This window comes from Rhinolophus ferrumequinum, chromosome 3 (assembly GCF_004115265.2).
Source record: "Rhinolophus ferrumequinum isolate MPI-CBG mRhiFer1 chromosome 3, mRhiFer1_v1.p, whole genome shotgun sequence".
In the NCBI taxonomy this organism is placed as follows: Eukaryota; Metazoa; Chordata; class Mammalia; order Chiroptera; family Rhinolophidae; genus Rhinolophus; species Rhinolophus ferrumequinum.
In genome coordinates this window covers 815,627-832,407 of record NC_046286.1, presented here as the reverse complement: position 1 = coordinate 832,407, position 16,781 = coordinate 815,627, and the positions used below count along the sequence as shown (strand labels likewise).

The 16,781-nt window shown below is 47.8% G+C and overlaps 1 protein-coding gene and 1 long non-coding RNA gene across 3 annotated transcripts in view; both read left to right on the top strand.

Annotated features, from left to right (window-relative positions):
* Positions 1-316: 316 nt before the first annotated feature.
* Positions 317-8,843, top strand: TRIM26 (tripartite motif containing 26). Its single transcript, XM_033102635.1, is given in 8 exon segments — positions 317-808; positions 993-1,088; positions 2,268-2,498; positions 4,419-4,441; positions 4,873-4,919; positions 4,922-4,987; positions 5,229-5,261; positions 5,743-8,843. Coding segments are annotated over 8 exon segments (1,629 nt in total). The 5' UTR covers positions 317-367; the 3' UTR covers positions 6,435-8,843.
* Positions 8,844-10,844: 2,001 nt separating this feature from the next.
* Positions 10,845-16,781, top strand: part of LOC117020280 (uncharacterized) — a 19,441-nt gene continuing 13,504 nt past the window's right edge. For both annotated transcript variants that reach the window (XR_004422661.1, XR_004422662.1), the window contains exon 1: positions 10,845-13,369. This is a non-coding gene — a long non-coding RNA (uncharacterized LOC117020280). The remainder of the gene's footprint in view (positions 13,370-16,781) is intronic.

Here is a 16,781-nt window from a genome sequence, read left to right as displayed (position 1 = left end):
TGGCTGGTACATCAGAGCCGTTTCCCAGCTGATGGAAGGAAAGGGTCTTGAGGCAGGAGTGCTTTCCCACAGCACAGCATGGGCTGGTGGCAGCTCTGCTTGCCACTCCACCAAGCCACTAGTCTGGGCCTCAGTTTCCTCATCTGTAAAATGAGGGGTTGGACTAAACGATCGGTAAGGTCCTTTGGCTCTGATACTATATGAGCCTTGTAAGAGCTGATAAATGTCTGTTGATTGGTGCAGCTGGCAGCCCTGTGTGAGGCTGCCACCTCTGCCCTGTCTGTTCTTGACTCCATGTCTGGTCTCCAAGGAGGAGAAGCCCCCACCAGTGAACAGAGACCCCTCTGAGCTAAGGACAAAGGACAGCATGGCCACGTCAGCACCACTGCGGAGCCTGGAGGAGGAGGTGACCTGCGCCATCTGCCTCGATTACCTGCGGGACCCAGTGACCATTGACTGTGGCCACGTGTTCTGCCGCAGCTGTACCACCGACGTCCGCCCTGTCTCAGGGGGCTGCCCCGTCTGCCCCCTCTGCAAAAAGCCTTTTAAAAAGGAGAACATCCGGCCCGTGTGGCAGCTGGCCAGCCTAGTGGAGAACATCGAGCGGCTGAAGGGCGGGGACAAGGGCAGGCAGCCGGGAGAAGTGGCCCGGGAGCAGCCGGCTGTGAAACTGTGCGAGCGGCACCAGGAGAAGCTGCACTATTACTGTGAGGACGACGGGAAGCTGCTGTGTGTCATGTGCCGGGAGTCCCGGGAGCACAGGCTCCACAAGGCGGTCCTGCTGGAGAAGGCAGTCCAGCCCCACAGGGTAAGCCCTCCTTGTCCCCAAAGGGCACTCTGCCATCCCTCGGGCTGCGCTCTGCACCTACCTGGAGGCGCGGCCTGGCCACGACCCTGCTGAAGGCTTCTTGCTGGCCAAGGACTCCGCCGGAGTCCACCCTCCTGCCCTAGCGCAGAGTGTCCATCTGTCCCCACTGCTTGTCTTTCTGCAGGAAAAAATTTTGAACCACCTGAGTACTCTAAGGAGAGACAGAGACAAAATTCAGGGCTGTCAGGCGAAGGGAGAAGCTGATGTCCTGGCTGTGCTGGTAAGTTTGGCTATTAAGAGCAGCCTGAGGACTGGTGGTCCGGAGCAGGAGCTCCTGAGCTCGCAGGCCTGTGGTGGGAGGCGCTGTCACCCGGACTGGCAGCGGGAGACCGGGCTGTAGGCCACGCCCTGTCAGTCTGAGCTCACTGGCTTTGTTTTCTCATCCGACACGGGAGTGGGCTGCCTGCTGTCAGCTAAGGCCCCTCCTTCTCTGCGGGGCCACCTCTGGAAGCTGTTGAGCCAGAGCGTGGGAACCGAGGAAAGCCTGGCTCGATCTTCCCTTCACAGAAGGGGGGAGAGGTGATTCCTGAGAGTACAGAGCCAGGGGTTTGGAAGGATGGCACTGGCTCCAGGAAAAGGACGGAGAGGGGAGGGCTGAGGAGGGCCTGACTGGCTCTGAGGACTCCGTGTCTGGTGGGTCCCGTACCCACAGTTGCCCGTGGTTGGGAAACAGAGGCAGCACATGTGTGCTTGCTTAGAAACGGTATGGGGGGGCACTGACAGGCAGGTCCAGTTTTCTGGGGGATGTGGGCATTGGAGGCATGTCGGGGCCAGGCGCTCGGTGTGCATGAGCGCCGCCAGCCCGTCAGTCAGCAGGGGGCCGAGGACACTGACCAGATCCCAGCCTGGACTCAGCAGTGAGATTCCGGGCGCAGGGAAGGTGGTGGTTCCCCAGCATAGACATTCCACAGTTTGAATGAGGGAACAGGGTATGTGGCAGGGATGGGGTACACGTAGATATTTTATCCATAATAGGGAGTGCTGAAGAGAGGATTGGTCAGACTTGGATGAGATTAATCAAGGAAAGCGTCCTAGAGAGGTGACATACCGACACTGGTGTCCAGGAGAGAAAAATGCATTGGCTCACAGAGTTCCTCAGAGGGCCCCGGAACACGCTGCTTCACCTAGGAAGGGTGATGGGCTGACCAGTCAGGCAGGCAGGGTTCCAGTCTCGTGGTGGCTGAGTGAACGCAACTGTCACTTACTGTGTCTTCTTTGAGGAAAGGAGGTTGGCCCAGGAATGCCCCAAGGCCCCTCCCCGGCCTGAGCGCTATAGGATTCATGAGTGGGGGGGAGCTAGGGGTGAAGAGCCAGCCTCGTGCGCCTCTAACACCCGATCCTGGAGGGATTTCCATGCCCAGGTGGAGGTGTCACCCCCTTCTCCCCCCCACCCCTGCAGAGGAAGCTCCAGGACCAGAGGCAGTGCATCCTGGCAGAGTTTGAACAGGGCCACCAGTTCCTGAGGGAGCGGGAGCAGCACCTGCTGGACCAGCTGGCGAGGCTGGAGCAGGAGCTCACGGAAGGCAGGGAGAAGTACAAGACCAGGGGCGTTGGGGAGCTTGCCCGGCTGGCGCTGGTCATCTCTGAGCTGGAGGGCAAGGCCCAGCAGCCGGCTGCAGAGCTCATGCAGGTGAGACCTTCCCCGGGGCAGGGAGCCAGGACGCCGGGACAGTGGGTCTGGGCCCCGCCGCTCACTTGCATGACCTTGGGAGTGTCACTTCCTCCAGGGGCCTCAGTTTTCTCATCTGAAACATGGGGTGATGATCCTGCTCTGCCCCACTTCTTCCAGTGGTTGCATGAGCATAAGATGAAATGACTGGCATGGTATCGCTTCAAAAACTACATTTTCTACAAAAAAGTTAAAAATACTAAAAAGTGCTGTAGAAATAAATGGAAGGGAAGGTTATTAGTATCTTCATTCTTCTCTGCCATCCTCGTTACTGTCCTCATGAGCCTGTCTGCTAACATATCACTGGCAGACACTTGTCCAGTGGAAGCTTTTTATGATTCTGAAGGTGCAAAAGCTGTAATGGTTGGGGTTGGCTAAGAAGGGCTGAATGGCAACTTCTCTTAGGAACCCAGAGGGTGTGGAGCAGACAGGCACCTGGGGAGGGGGACAGAGTGGGCGAGGTTTTCTCTTGGACTCTGGAATTACCCTCAGGAGAAAAAATGGAAAACAGGCCAGTTGCCTCTGGAGTGCTTCCTGGCGGAGGTGACTTTGATGCCGGGAAAGGGAAGCGTTGGACCGAGCGTTGGACCGGAGAACAGCTTGCCAAGTTGAAATGCACTCCCCCCCCATGCGGGAATTGAACCGGCAACCTTACTGTTGAGAGCTCGCACTCTAGCCAACTGAGCCATCCGGACCCCCGATACTGGGGGTTTTGTCTATGTTTGTTTGGGTTTGATTTTGCTACAAGGAAACTGGACCGCTAACTCCTTCATTGCCATTAATATTTTCCCAGAGGTTATTTGTCAATGGACAGTAAGAATGAGATCCTATTAAGATAGAGACTCTAATCCAAAAGTCTGGTGGTAGAGAAATATACTCACTTGTAGGTGAGAGGAAGAAGCAGTAGCACAAAAGATGTAAAACAGACTTTTTGACAGAAGGGACAGAAAAGGAGAGAAAGGTCTCCGGCCTGGGAACACCATGAAGATGTGAATGGGGATGAGAAGATAGGAGCGGCCAAAGAGACACTGACACCGTCCCCAGTTCAAGCCTGGGTGGCCCTTGCAGGTGGGGTGGCAGCTCACACCTCTGCCTCTCCGTCTGGGGGTCGCCATCCTTCCACGTGAGAATCCTTCGTGAGTGCTGTTTGTCAGTACCCAGGCGTGCCGCATGCCGAGAGAGCCACGTTCGTTGCCCTAGCCTCTGCTCTGACTGCCTTCTCACAGCAGCCTCAGGAGCCTGTGTGTGGCTGCAGGTTGCTGTGGGACTCTCTGGGCTCCCCCTTCTGTGTCCTTTGGGAGAAGCCCTGCTCTTTGGGTCTCATCCTCTCTCTTTCTACCGTTCTAGCAACTCCCATGTCTCAGAACATGCCCTCTTGGCCCCCTGATCCCCACCCCACCTGTTTATTTGCCATTTTACAGCACACATCTCAGCAGACGTGTTGGCACGTCTGGCTCTGCTCCAGGGAAGGACAGGTAGGAGGTCAGAGCTACACCCTGCCCTACTACATGACGCAACTGCCCAGACACAGTTGAGTTTCTGGCAAATCCTTCTCTTCTGTCCCTCAAAACAAGTGACTCCTTTGCTGAGCCCTGTCCCGTCTTGCCTCCTTCCCATTCTTCACCTAGCCAGCATGTCCTCCCAATCCCAGCACAAGTGTCGTCACCTCAGAGAACTGGCCCTGTTATCTCCTGCCCCCCTCTACCCCATTGCTGTCATTGATTATTTTGTCTCTTTGTTGTTTTATCCAATGCTGCCACATGTCAGCTCCATGAGGAAGGGACCGCGTTTGTTCATGATACGTCCCCTCTCTAACACAGTACTGGTGCATATGCGTGAAATCTTTGATTCACACTGACACTGTGCTTTCTCCCCTTCCAGGACTCTAGAGACTTCTTAAACAGGTAAGAGCTTGCTTGTCACGGTGTGCCTCATCCCCTGTGCCTGTGTCACCTCCCTTCTCCTTGACCACGATCTGTTTGAATTAATGGGGAGTGATATGGTGCCAGCGCTGTCCGCGTCCCGTGGTTCCCCCTGTGTCCTGGGAAGCAGGACACACCCGTGAGCTGGAGGCCTGCTGTCCACCAGAGCAAGTTCCCTGGAGTCCCAGCTCCTTGGCCACCTGCCCTTGTATGGGAGGGACAGGTGGCTTGGCCTGCAGTGCTCTGCATGGTCCAAGCCCTACCTCAGGCCACGTAATTCACTTGGTGACTTTGGCCCCTGTTTTTCTATCTGTTGACCGGGGGTAATCACACCTTTCCCTCCCCCTTCATAATTGTCCTGAGGATTGAGAGAAATGTAAGGAGAGCTAAGGTCATGGCTGTCATCTTCTCAGGTATCCGCGGAAGAAGTTCTGGATTGGGAAACCCATTGCTCAAGTGGTTAAAAAAGGACAGGAGAATTCTCAGATAAACTGCTGTCTCTGCAGCGAGGCCTGCGAGAATTCCAAGGTCAGGGTTGGGGACAGCCTTGGAGTGGGAGGCAGGAGCTGGGGTGGCACTGTGAGGGAGGGCACCTGGCCCCTTACTGTCAGATTCTCCTACCTCAGTCCGCTGGGTCTCCTGGTTTCTCTTCTTGGTATCTTGGGGAATGGGGTCGGTCCTGTCACGAAATTGATACTGTCTTGAGTAGGAAATGAGCCCCTAAGTTTGCTGAGCTTAAGGGTCATTGCCGTCTGTTTTTCCTCCACAGGGAAGCTGCTGAGAGACTTGGAATATAAGACGGGTGAGTGTCCAAAGGTTTGTCCCAGATTTACCTCAAACAGTAGTGTCCCCACAGAGACTGTGATTGGCCCCTCCCCCACACACACGGATCGCTTCTCTTAGGCCATAGGGCGAGTTCCCCAGCGGCAGATCTTAAGCACCCCCCCTTGCATTTTCTGACAGTCGCCTACTATTCAGTCTGCCATAGAGGCATCCTCATGGTGGTCTGGCCCTTCTCTGCCCCGTGTTTGGTCATTCCGTCCTCATAGGGCCTGCCCCCAGTCCCTTCCCTGTAACAGTTTCTTGTCATCTGCCTGATCACATGCCTCCTGTGTTCAGAGGCCACTTCTGTTCCAACTCCTGCATCCCCCTGGTGGGCCCTGTACACATGGACCAAGATGTGAATGGCATCCCTGGGACTGTGTGGTGTGGCAGCCCTGCCATGGACACCACGGAGGCTGGTGGCCCCGGGGCCGCTGGTGACACTTCTTTTGTTCCCACAGTGAGTGTCACCCTGGACCCGCAGTCGGCCAGCAGGTACCTGCAGCTGTCAGAGGACCGGAAGTGCGTGACATACAGCAGCCTGTACCAGAGCGCGTACCTGTACCCCCAGCAGTTTGACTGTGAGCCGGGGGTGCTGGGCAGTAAGGGCTTCACCTGGGGCAAGGTGTACTGGGAGGTGGAGGTGCAGAGGGAGGGCTGGGCCGAGGATGAAGAGGAAGGGGACGAGGAGGAAGAGGGGGAAGAGGAGGAGGAGGAGGAGGCCGGCTATGGGGACGGCTATGTTGATGGCTACGACGACTGGGAAACGGACGAAGACGAGGAGTCGTTGGGGGATGAAGAAGAAGAAGAGGGGGAGGAGGAGGAAGAAGTTCTGGAAAGCTGCATGGTGGGGGTGGCCAGAGACTCTGTGAAGCGGAAGGGAGAGCTCCCGCTGCGGCCGGAGGACGGCGTGTGGGCGCTGCGCCTGTCGTCCACCGGCGTCTGGGCCAACACCGAGCCCGAGGCCGAGCTCTTCCCGGCGCTGCGGCCCCGGAGGGTGGGCATCGCCCTGGACTACGAAGGGGGCACCGTGACTTTCACCAACGCGGAGTCGCAAGAAGTCATCTACACCTTCACTGCCACCTTCACCCGACGCCTGGTCCCCTTCTTGTGGCTCAAGTGGCCGGGAACACGGCTCCTGCTGAGACCCTGAACCCCGCCCCACACCTGCCGCTGTGCCACTTCTCTGGAATTCCAGGACTGAAGGGAAGGAGGTGCCTGGGCGTGAGCACCTGGAGCAAGGCACAGGAGGGACCCGTGTCCATGGCTCCCCTCCCAACAGCCCGCCCCCTGCAGACCTCCCTCAGTGCTATCGCTCCATCCACGCTGCAGTGGCGGCTGTTCTCCCGCCTCCTCGGGGTTGCTGTGCAAACTTCTGACCCCGAAGTCCATGCGCTGCTCCCTCGCTCTGCCCACTGCCTTAGACCCAGCCCCGTGCTCACTTTGTGGACTAAGAACCAAGGCGTCATTTTCTTGCTGGGTGTGGCATCCCATGCTGGATGGTCCTGGGAAAGATCAATTCATTGTGTTACACCCCAGCCATTCCCGGTATCCCACAGCTTTCCCGTCGCCTGCACCATTCCGCTGCCTGCCTTCCTGGCACTTTAAACACACCTACTGCCACCCTACTCGGAGTTAAACCTACCTGAAAATGAACTGAGTGGAAATCCAGAGGCTTCCCTGGCCTTTTAAGTCAGGCCCCTGGGTTCCAGCAGAAATCCTCTTGTGTGTCCAGAGCAGACTCCTGCCACCCTGAGACCAGGGCACTGCATGAGGTTTCCATCACCAGGAGGCGGGCTCCGCAGCCATCTGTGGTCTTGGGGAACTGATCTCCATACCTGTGGCTTTGATCATTTGTGATCACTGATCAATAAGATCTCTGTGGGTTGGTCCTTGTGAGGAGACTGTTTCAAAAAATCCAGAACACCCTGGCTCTTATCAGTCCATCTGAAATCACCAGGGTGAATATCCAGTCGAGCCAAAGCTCTCCCCCCCCCCCCCCCCCGAAATGGATCAGTTTCTCCAGCAGGGTGGTAAGCTTCTGACACACCTGTTGACATACAGGTTCCGTTTTCCTACGAGGGGCTGGGGTGATGAGACGGCTGTGGGAAGAGGAAAGGAAGGCAGCAGGTGTCCACACCAGGCCCCACCGGGTCTTCATGTCAAGGGAGGAATTAGAGCATATTCTCTGCCAGCAGGCCCAGCCCGAGTCCCAGCCTGTGCCCAGGCCCCCTGTGGCCCACAGGTTAACACGAGCCCGTGCTCCAGCCAGCCCTCGTCCTTACCCATCTCAGGCACTCTGCGAGTCCCCTGCTTATCTAATTGTACCTCCTCCCCGCCCTTGTGTCTGCAGCCACGTGGGTCTCGCTGGTCTTCTCACCACCACACATCTGGAAGTTGCACTCTGTACATCACATGCTGCCTGAGTCACACATCTGATTTCTGCCTCTAGTTTTCTAAGCTCCTTAAGGGTAGATACCATGTCTTACATTTCTCTTGTAATCTTCATCACACCTAGTGCAGTGCTGGGTGCAGAGTAGGTGCTCAATAAAACCTTGTTGAATGGACAGACTGGATTTCGATATATTTTACTATAACTCAGATATCACCAGACCTCTCTAACTACAAAGAGATTTCATTGATAGCAGGGTCCTTTAGAACTCTCCGACTTTGCTTTCTGTCCTCTGCACATCATATGCTGTTGTTTCTGGAAGTCCCCAAGAGCCCCCCAGGGACACACTCTGCCACTGCTGAGGCCTACCTGTTCCTCCCCTGCCATGAGCCTGAGCTGATACCCAGCATATGTGGTAGCATGTGATTGTGCTCCTGGGAGAAGGGTATCACTCAGCACAGCACCCCCAGAGTCCTTCCTTGGAAAACAAGCAGTGCCCCAAGGAAATACAACCCACAGAGATTCAGTTCTGCCTCCCATCACCACCCTACCTGGCCATTTCTTGTCTGTTCTCTCTGAATTTTTCTTTTCATTGCCATCTTAAAGATAGAAAAGGGAGGATTACACAAAGTACCTCTAAGAGCATACTGTGGGAAGGAGCATTTCCTTCCTGTACTCATTTATGTTTTACCTTTTCTTTGCTAAATACATATATGCAAAATATGTGTCAATTATTAGGAGTAAGACATGCATTGTCGGTTATAATGAGGTCATTAATTCACATTTGAATCCTGATAGACAATAATTACTAGCATATTCTTAAACGTTTAAATTTATTTTGTTGATTAATACGAATTGTCACCTAAAATTATGCTCTACCAGTTTATTTATGGGATAATTTCATAACTCTCAAAATGCCTTTTTATCCTTTTTTGGAAAGAATTTTTGTATAACAAGAAATATCTGAAACTTTTAAAGGTGATCATTGTGTAATTAAAAGCTAATAGTTATTAAATAGGGAACATTTCCATTTGAACAAAATATTAATGCTTTCAGGTAATTGTTGCTTTATAAGTTTTGAGCATCATACTTCCAAAATAAACTGTAGAAGATAAAAAATTCAGCATAAAAAAACCCTTGCAAATAAAAATGTTTTCTGTTACCACCATAGTACTGAAAGTTGCCAGTAAGATTTATGCAACAAATTCTTTGAACCTTTCAATTTTTTAATTTTTTTTTTAGATTTTATTGGGGAAGGAGAACAGGACTTTATTGGGGAACATTGTGTATTTCCAGGCCTTTTTTTTTTCCAAGTCAAGTGTTGTCCTTTCAGTCTCAGTTGTGGAGGGCGCAGCTCAGCTCCAGATCCAGTTGCCCTTTCTAGTTGCAGGGGGCACAGCCCAACATCCCTTGCGGGACTCAAGGAATTGAACTGGCAACCTTGTGGTTGAGAGCCCACTGTCCCATGTGGGAATTGAACCGGCAGCCTTCGGAGTTAGGAGCATGGAGCTCCTACTGCCTGAGACACCGGGCCGGCCCCTGAACCTTTTAATTTTTTTATGTTAATATTTTCAAAGTTTTTTTTTTTTTTTTATGAATTACAGCTGCACATAAGGTCAACTACATCGATAATGCTAATGACAAAAGAAAAGAACAGCCCCTGTCCCATTTCTCTCCCCAGAGGCCCAGTTCATTCTTTTAGCAGACTACTGAGGTGTTTATCTTCATTTGCTAAATAACATGAGTTTGGGGCGTCACCCTCCATTTCCCCCTGTGGACAAGGAAGATTTAGCTGTGTCCCTGTCCCTCGCCACACGCGCACACTCTTCCCACAATCCCATGCCTGCTGTGCTGGTCCTGGCATCAGGTAAGTGCTCATTATGTTTATTACCATGTCTGTGAAAACCACACCTGGGGCATGTGGTAAAACCATGACTACTTTTCCCTCCTGTACAACTTTTTGTCTTCCCTGGAGTCAGTAATTGCCTTTCCCCTCTTTTGCCTTGTCTCCTACACCCTTATTACTCATTGAACCTCAAACTCCTCACCAGTTGTCACACCTCCCAAGTGTGACAGTTACCAGGCACTGCGTCTCCCCTGAAGTCTGCGGAGCGGGCTGAGCTGTGGCTCCCTTGCCAGTGCACACAGCGTAGGCTCACCCTGTACCGCCATCTCCGCACTCCTGCTTGGTTCTACTTTATCCTGTTTTCCCTCTTCTTATTTCATTTTGGTGAAGCGTCATCCAGTAGTTTCCCGAGAAATGGTGTGTAGAAGTTGAATTTTTGAAATCTTAAATATCTGGAAATGTCTCTCCTACCTTCATACTTGATAGATTCACTGAGTGTGGAATTCTTGGTTGGAAATAATTTTCCTTCAGAATTTCAAAGGCATTGTTCCACTGTCTTCTAGCTTCCACTGATGCTGTTGAGAATTCTTGTGACACGTGAAGCCAATCCTTTGTATATGGCCTGCGTTTTCTTTCTGGAAGCTTGTAGGGTCTTATCTGTGTCCTTACTCTTAAATTTCTTGATATGCCTTTGTATGAGTTTTTTTTTGAGTGCGCCCTGTCATTCTACAAATTCATAACCTCAGTTCTGGGAAACTTGAATTATTTCTTGTTTTTCCTTTATTTCCTCTGTTCTCTAAAACCTTGTCTCCAGCCTTTGTATATCTCCTGAATTCATTTATTGAGTACCTCTGATGTGCCAAAATGTTTAGGTCACAGCAGTGGTAAGGTAAAATTTCTGTGCTCATGGAGTTTATATTCCATAGATGGGGGCAGGCAATGAATTAAATTTTAAAAACAGTAATTGCATATACAAAGAACTGCAGTAGGACTGTGTTGGTCAAAGAGGGTTTCTCTGAGAAGGTGGCATTAAAGCTGAAATTGGAATGATGAGAAGGAAGGTCTAAGATCACACCCATCAGAGTGAACGGCAAAGCCAGAGGGCAGGGACAAGCCGTGCACAGAAAGGCTGCTGGGAGAGCGGGAGACAGGGAAGCAGAAAAGAATCATGTCTGCCTCTGGACCATGCTAGAGGGGTTTTTCCTAAGTGCAGTGGGGAGCTAGTGACGCACTGTAAACAGAGGAGTAATGATTCTGTTCAGTAAGCAAATGTTGGGCACCTGTTTGCCAGGCACTGTTCTTGGCATGGCAACAGTGTGTGTCTGTGTAGTTACTGTCCTCAAAGAGCTTACCTTCTAAAAGGGGAAGGGAGCATAGTAAAACCAGAATATGTGGTGTGTTAGAAAATGAGTACAAGGGACAAAAAATATGATTACTTTTTTAAAATGATCTCTGGAGAAATGTCTGCAGGGGTGAAAGGAAGCGGAGTCTATAGAGGTTTTAGTGGTAAATCAAGTGAGACGACTGGTTTGGTCTAGGTGATAGCAAAAAAGATGGAGAGATGACCACATTTGGAATGAGTTTTGAGGGTACAGTCAATAGGACTTGCTGATTAGACTGAATGGATTAGAGGTGGTCAGAAAAGGCGTCACTGATATTCCTGGGTTTTGTGTTCAACCAAGGAGATGAAGATGAAAAGTCAGGACGATTGGGGAGTGTGTTTGGAAGCAGAGGAGGCAGAAGCCAAGAATTCTCTTTCACTCGTGTTAAGCATGAGCTGTTTATTGGACATCTAAATGGGGAATGGTGAAGAGAACGGAGTGGAGCGGTAGCTCGAAGCGGGTCCTTGTCTCGCGCGGATGAGGGGCTGCTGCCCAAATGAGCTCATGCATTTGGACCAAGGGGAGAGATGGGAGGTTCCAGGAGGATCTTCCTGGAGGGGTCAGGAGCAGTTTGAAGAAAAGCGGGTTGAATGATGGAATTGTGATAGACTGTTTCTTCCATCTCCATATTTATACTCTTTAGTTTTCTTTAATTACCTAGGGCATCCAGTGCTGGGTTGAATAGAAGAAATCTGTCTTGTACCTGATAGTAAAGTGATGCTTCTGGGGTTTTTTTGTTTGTTTGTTTTTTGATGCTTCTGTTTTTTAGTTAGAATTATAAAGTATGTTAAATTCAATGGTTGATGTATGATTTTGTAGTATATGCTTTGTAAAGTAAGAAAATTCGATTTCTAGTTCATTAAGCATTTTCATTAGGAATAGGTTTTGAATTATATCAAATGCTTTTCTACTTCTGTTGAAGTAATCGTATTTTTTCCCTCCTTTAATCCATTAATGAATGACATTCATGAATTTTTTATGTTAAAATTTTACATTCCAGGGGTAAACTATCACTTGATGCTTTTTGCTTAATTCTGTTTACTTTTATAACTATGTTCATAAAGATTTCTGTACATGTATTTTTACTATTAAGTTTACATTAGGCTTATAAAGTGATTTCGGAGCATTCCCTCTGCTTTCTGTAATAACTTATTGTGAGGTTTACCTTTTTTTTTCCCCCAAATGGGTTGGTTTAATTCCAGACAGTACAGAATTCAGGATAGAATAAAGACTGAAGAACACACTTTGGCAGGATTTTGGTTTGGTTTCACTCTGCCCTCCTAGCTAAGGCTGAAATGGCCGAGTGAGAAGGATAAAGAGATGAGCCACGGCATTATTATCATTATTATTATTATTATTATTATTATTTTTAATTTTTTTACAAAAAGTTTGCTCTTAAATGTACAACAGGCTCCAAGACAGAACTTCATTCTAGCTATAGGTGGCAACAGGTGTGATGGCAGGGAATTCAGATGTTAAAAAGGAATGGAATTAAGGATCACAACTGCCCCAAGCACAAGGAACAGCTCACTTCTTGCCAGATTTCTTAACCCCCCTGTGGCCAGGGAGCCCTTCCCCACAGCCTCCTGGGCTTCTGCCTGCCTGAGGGCCCCATCTTCCTCGTCCATATCCTAGGCTGCTTCTTGCCACCTTCGCAGCTGGACATAGCACCTGCCACCCCTACCTTTTTTTTTTTTTTGATAAAATTGCCTATAAAAACCAAGTGGACCTAGTATTTATTATTGGGAGAAGGGAGGGAGGAAGGCTTAAAATTCTAATTTCTTGTTTGGTTTAATAAGTGGTTATAGATCTAGTCAGGTTTTCTCTGTCACCACAAGTCAGTTATATATAAAATTGCCCATATGTTTCTGTTTTCAATGTCGTTGACATAAGTTCTTCACAATTCTTCACACTCATCCTGTTTCCTATTTCTAATCTTATTTGTAATTTTCCTTTTTTCTTGATCAGTCTTGCAGAAGATTTGCTATTTTAGTAGTTGTTTGAAGGTGCAAATTTGCAGTGTTATTGAACATTTTTTATTCCTTTCTATTTCATTTTTGCTCTTATCTCACTTCTTACTTTCCTTAGGCTTACTTCTTTTTTTTTAACTTATTGAGTTAGACAGTTTAATTTCACTATTTTTCTCTAATATATTTATCTAAGACTCTAAATTTCATGTAATACTGTGGTAGACTTAAGGTTATGGCCACAAAATTCTTTGATACTCTTCCCTTCAAGAGGCAGAGCTAAATTCTTCCCCCCTTGAGTGTGGACTGGACTTAGGGAGTCACTCTGAACAAACGGAGCAATGCGGAAGTGATGGTGTGTGGACTTGGAATTGGATGGCCCAGCTTCAGATAACTGCAGCTCCAGGTGTATCTTGAATGCAACCTCCGGAAAGACCCTGAGCCAGAACCACCCAAGTTGCTCCCAGATGCCTGACCCACAGGACCTGTGAGATAATGAATGTTTGTTATCATTGCTGTTACATTGGGGGGGGAGTAATTTGCTATTACATAAATAACTAGTAGTACTGCTCTAGCTGCATCAAACACTTGTGATGTTTTCCCTGTCTTTCAGTTTTAATATTTAAAAATTTTCATTACGATTTCAGATTTGGTCCATGGAATAATTTAGAATTGCGTTTTTAGTTTTGTGAATGTTTTTAAGGTTTTTAAAAAGACTTTTAAAATGATCTTTCTTATTTTTAATTTTATTACATTGTGGTCAGAGATCTTCGTCTGCATGATTAACAAATGAAAACCACTCTGACACATTGTTTTAAGAAAAAAGCTCCGTCACTCATGACTTTATTATGCTCTTGTGCATGGAGGGAGACAGGTCGCTTTCAATGCTCTTCTGATTAATAAATAGATTTCACAAGCCTTTACACCTTTAGAAACATGTTTATGCAGGTATCACCAGGGGATTATCAAGCAAGAAAATCATTTAACAAAGCAGACACTTTAGAGACTTTAGTGTTTGGGATTCTGCAAAGCAGTCATAATACCTGTGGTTCAGGAATCTTGAAAGACTCTTGTTACAAACAGCATTTGCAAGAACAGTTTTATGATGACAGAACACTGAACAGGGTTGTTATATGAAGTTGTCACCAAATGATGCCCAGAACTGTGCCGTTCTTGTTGGTGCCCTTGGTGGGACACCTGTCAGAATAAGCGGGAGGGCATAGCTCCCTGTGTGGGTCTGACGTTCCTTTAGGAGAGCCAGCCTTCCCAGGACAAAGCACAGGACACCTGCTGGTTAACAGCAGGGGAAAGAGCAGGCTGAGAAGCTCAATGTATTACGCATGGGAGAAGAAAACTCAAAGCAAATAGAATAGGGGGCATGTAATGTATGCTTTGACAGTGAGAGTGATGTTCTGCTTTTGCGCCTAAGTCTTGGTCATGTTTTTTCTAAATATTCCATGAGTGCTCAAAAAGACTTCACTGAGTTCAGAGTTCTGTGTATGCCCATTAGATGAATTTTATTTTGTTATTCAAATGTGCTATGTATTTATTAGAAGAATCTTATTTTGTGCTTTGAATATACTATATCTTTCCAAATGTTTTGTCTTTAAGTATGAATAACTGAGAGAAATCTGCTATGATTCTTGGTTTATCCGTTTTTTTTTTGTAACTCTGACAATGAATTGTTAGAGGTACCACAGCTTAGAATCGTTACAGTTTCCAGAGAAATTGTTCCTTTTACCAGAATTAATGTCCCTTCTTCTCTAACCTTAATACTTTGTGCATTGAAGTTTATTTTTTCTGATACTGATATAGTTACATCAACTTTCCCTTTGTTGTTCACTACCTGGTATATCATTTTTAATCTTTCGGTATAATTGTTTCATTAGTTCTTTTGTAAACAGCACAGCTAGATTTTTTTCCAGTCTAGAAGCCTGTGTTTGGGCAAATATGAATTATTCTGTTTACATATATTATGATTATCGATAGATCAATAAATATCATTTCTACTTATCATTCTTTTTCTATTTTTCTTGTTTATTTTCTTATCTTTGATGGCTTGATTAAGCTTTCTTTATTCTGTTTTTTCTCCTCTCTTATTTTGGAAGTTACATAATCTTTCTCTATTTACCCATAAAATTTTACTGTGTTTTTTCCCGAAAATAAGACCTAGCCAGACCATCATCTCTAATGCGTCTTTTGGGGCAAAAATTAATATAAGACCCCATCTTATATAAGATGGGTCTTGTATTAAAATAAGACCGGGTATATAATATTATAATATAATACCCAGTCTTATATTAAAATATTTGAATTGAAAAATGTATACATGCTTTTTTTTAAATAAATTTTATTGGGGAATATTGGGGAACAGTGTGTTTCTCCAGGGCCCATCAGCTCCAAGTTGTCCTTCAATCTAGTTGTGGAGGGCGCAGCTCAGCTCCAAGTCCAGTCGCCATTTTCAGTCTTTAGTTGCAGGGGGCACAGCCCACCATCCCATGCGGAATTGAACCAGCAACCTTCAATTTGGGGGGCCGGATGGCTCAGTTGGTTGGAGTGGGAGCTCTGAACAACAGGGTTGCCAGTTCAATTCCCACATGTGTCAGTGAGCTGCGTCCCCTGCAACTAGATTGCAGACAACGAGCTGCCGCTGAGCTTCCGGAGGGGCAGCCAGATGGTTCAGTTGGTTAGAGCATGAGCTCTGGATTCTACTCTCTCCTCAGTCACGTGTATCACCAATATCTTTCCCTAGTTTGTGGCTTCTCTTTTCTTTCTCTTTGGTGTCTCGATAACCAGAAGCTCTTTAATGAGCTGGAGAATTTTTTGATCCATACCTTTGTGGTGAGTGCTGTGGGGACAGAGCCCCAAAAAGCAGTTTCCAGGCTCTCGGCCTCACATAGAAAGGTGCTGGCTCAGGTAGTAAATGGCCATCAGCTGTGGCTAGTTGGCCGTCAGCTGTAACCATTGAGCCATTGGGCACTAATATAACTGCCGTGGCTAGGCTACAGAAAAGGGGGAGCTAGCAAGAAGGTGGTGGCTGAGTCTGCAAGCGCGCAGTGAGGGTTGAGAATTGTGTTGCTCCTGGTTCCTGTGTCTCCAACCAGCTGCCAGTGAGAGTATAGTGGTGTGACTCCCCCTATGGCTCCGTGGGTGTTCCTTTTTGGCCTCACCATGTCCTGCGTTCTTGTGTGGGGAGCTGAGACCCTGCAGGCCGCCCCGCATGACACATGGCGAAGTCGGCAGGATCCCCTGCACGACAGTGCTGTTTTTTGGTCTTACTGCAGAAATCCTTTCTTACCCTATTCTATATTAAAGTTTTACAGTTTTTTGGTGTTTAATTTCTCTGAAAACCATCTTGTGCACACCTTATTTTAATATGCCTCCAATTAGTCACTTATTGTTTTCTGTAGAGTTAACGCTTCTTTATCTTTGCTCACACTTTAACAGTTTCTGTGCTTATCACTACTTGTTGCCTCCCCTTCTCCTTCCTTCTTCCTAAGAGGGAAATGGCAGTCGATCTCCCAGCAAAGATTTGTGGTAAACTAACTTTTTTTTTCCTTTGTGAATTTCATTTCATCTTCAGTCTGGAGCTATAGTTTAGCTGAGAATGGAAATTTACTTTAATGTTTATTTTTTCAGAAGCTTGAAGGCAACATTCCTATTCTTGCTGTTGAGACATCTGCTCCTTGGGAGTTAATTCATCTTCTCTCCCTGCTTTTCAGATTTTTCTCTGTCTTTGTTTTGTTCAGTTTCTATGTCTAGGGATAGGCTTGTCATTATTTGTCCTGTTCAGGATTGTGTTTCTTGAATCTATGAATGGTACCCTCTTCTCCATTCTGGAAAATTACCAGTATGTCTCTTAAAATATTGCTTCTTCTCCAGTTTTCTCTCTTTTTCCCTTCCAGAACTTATA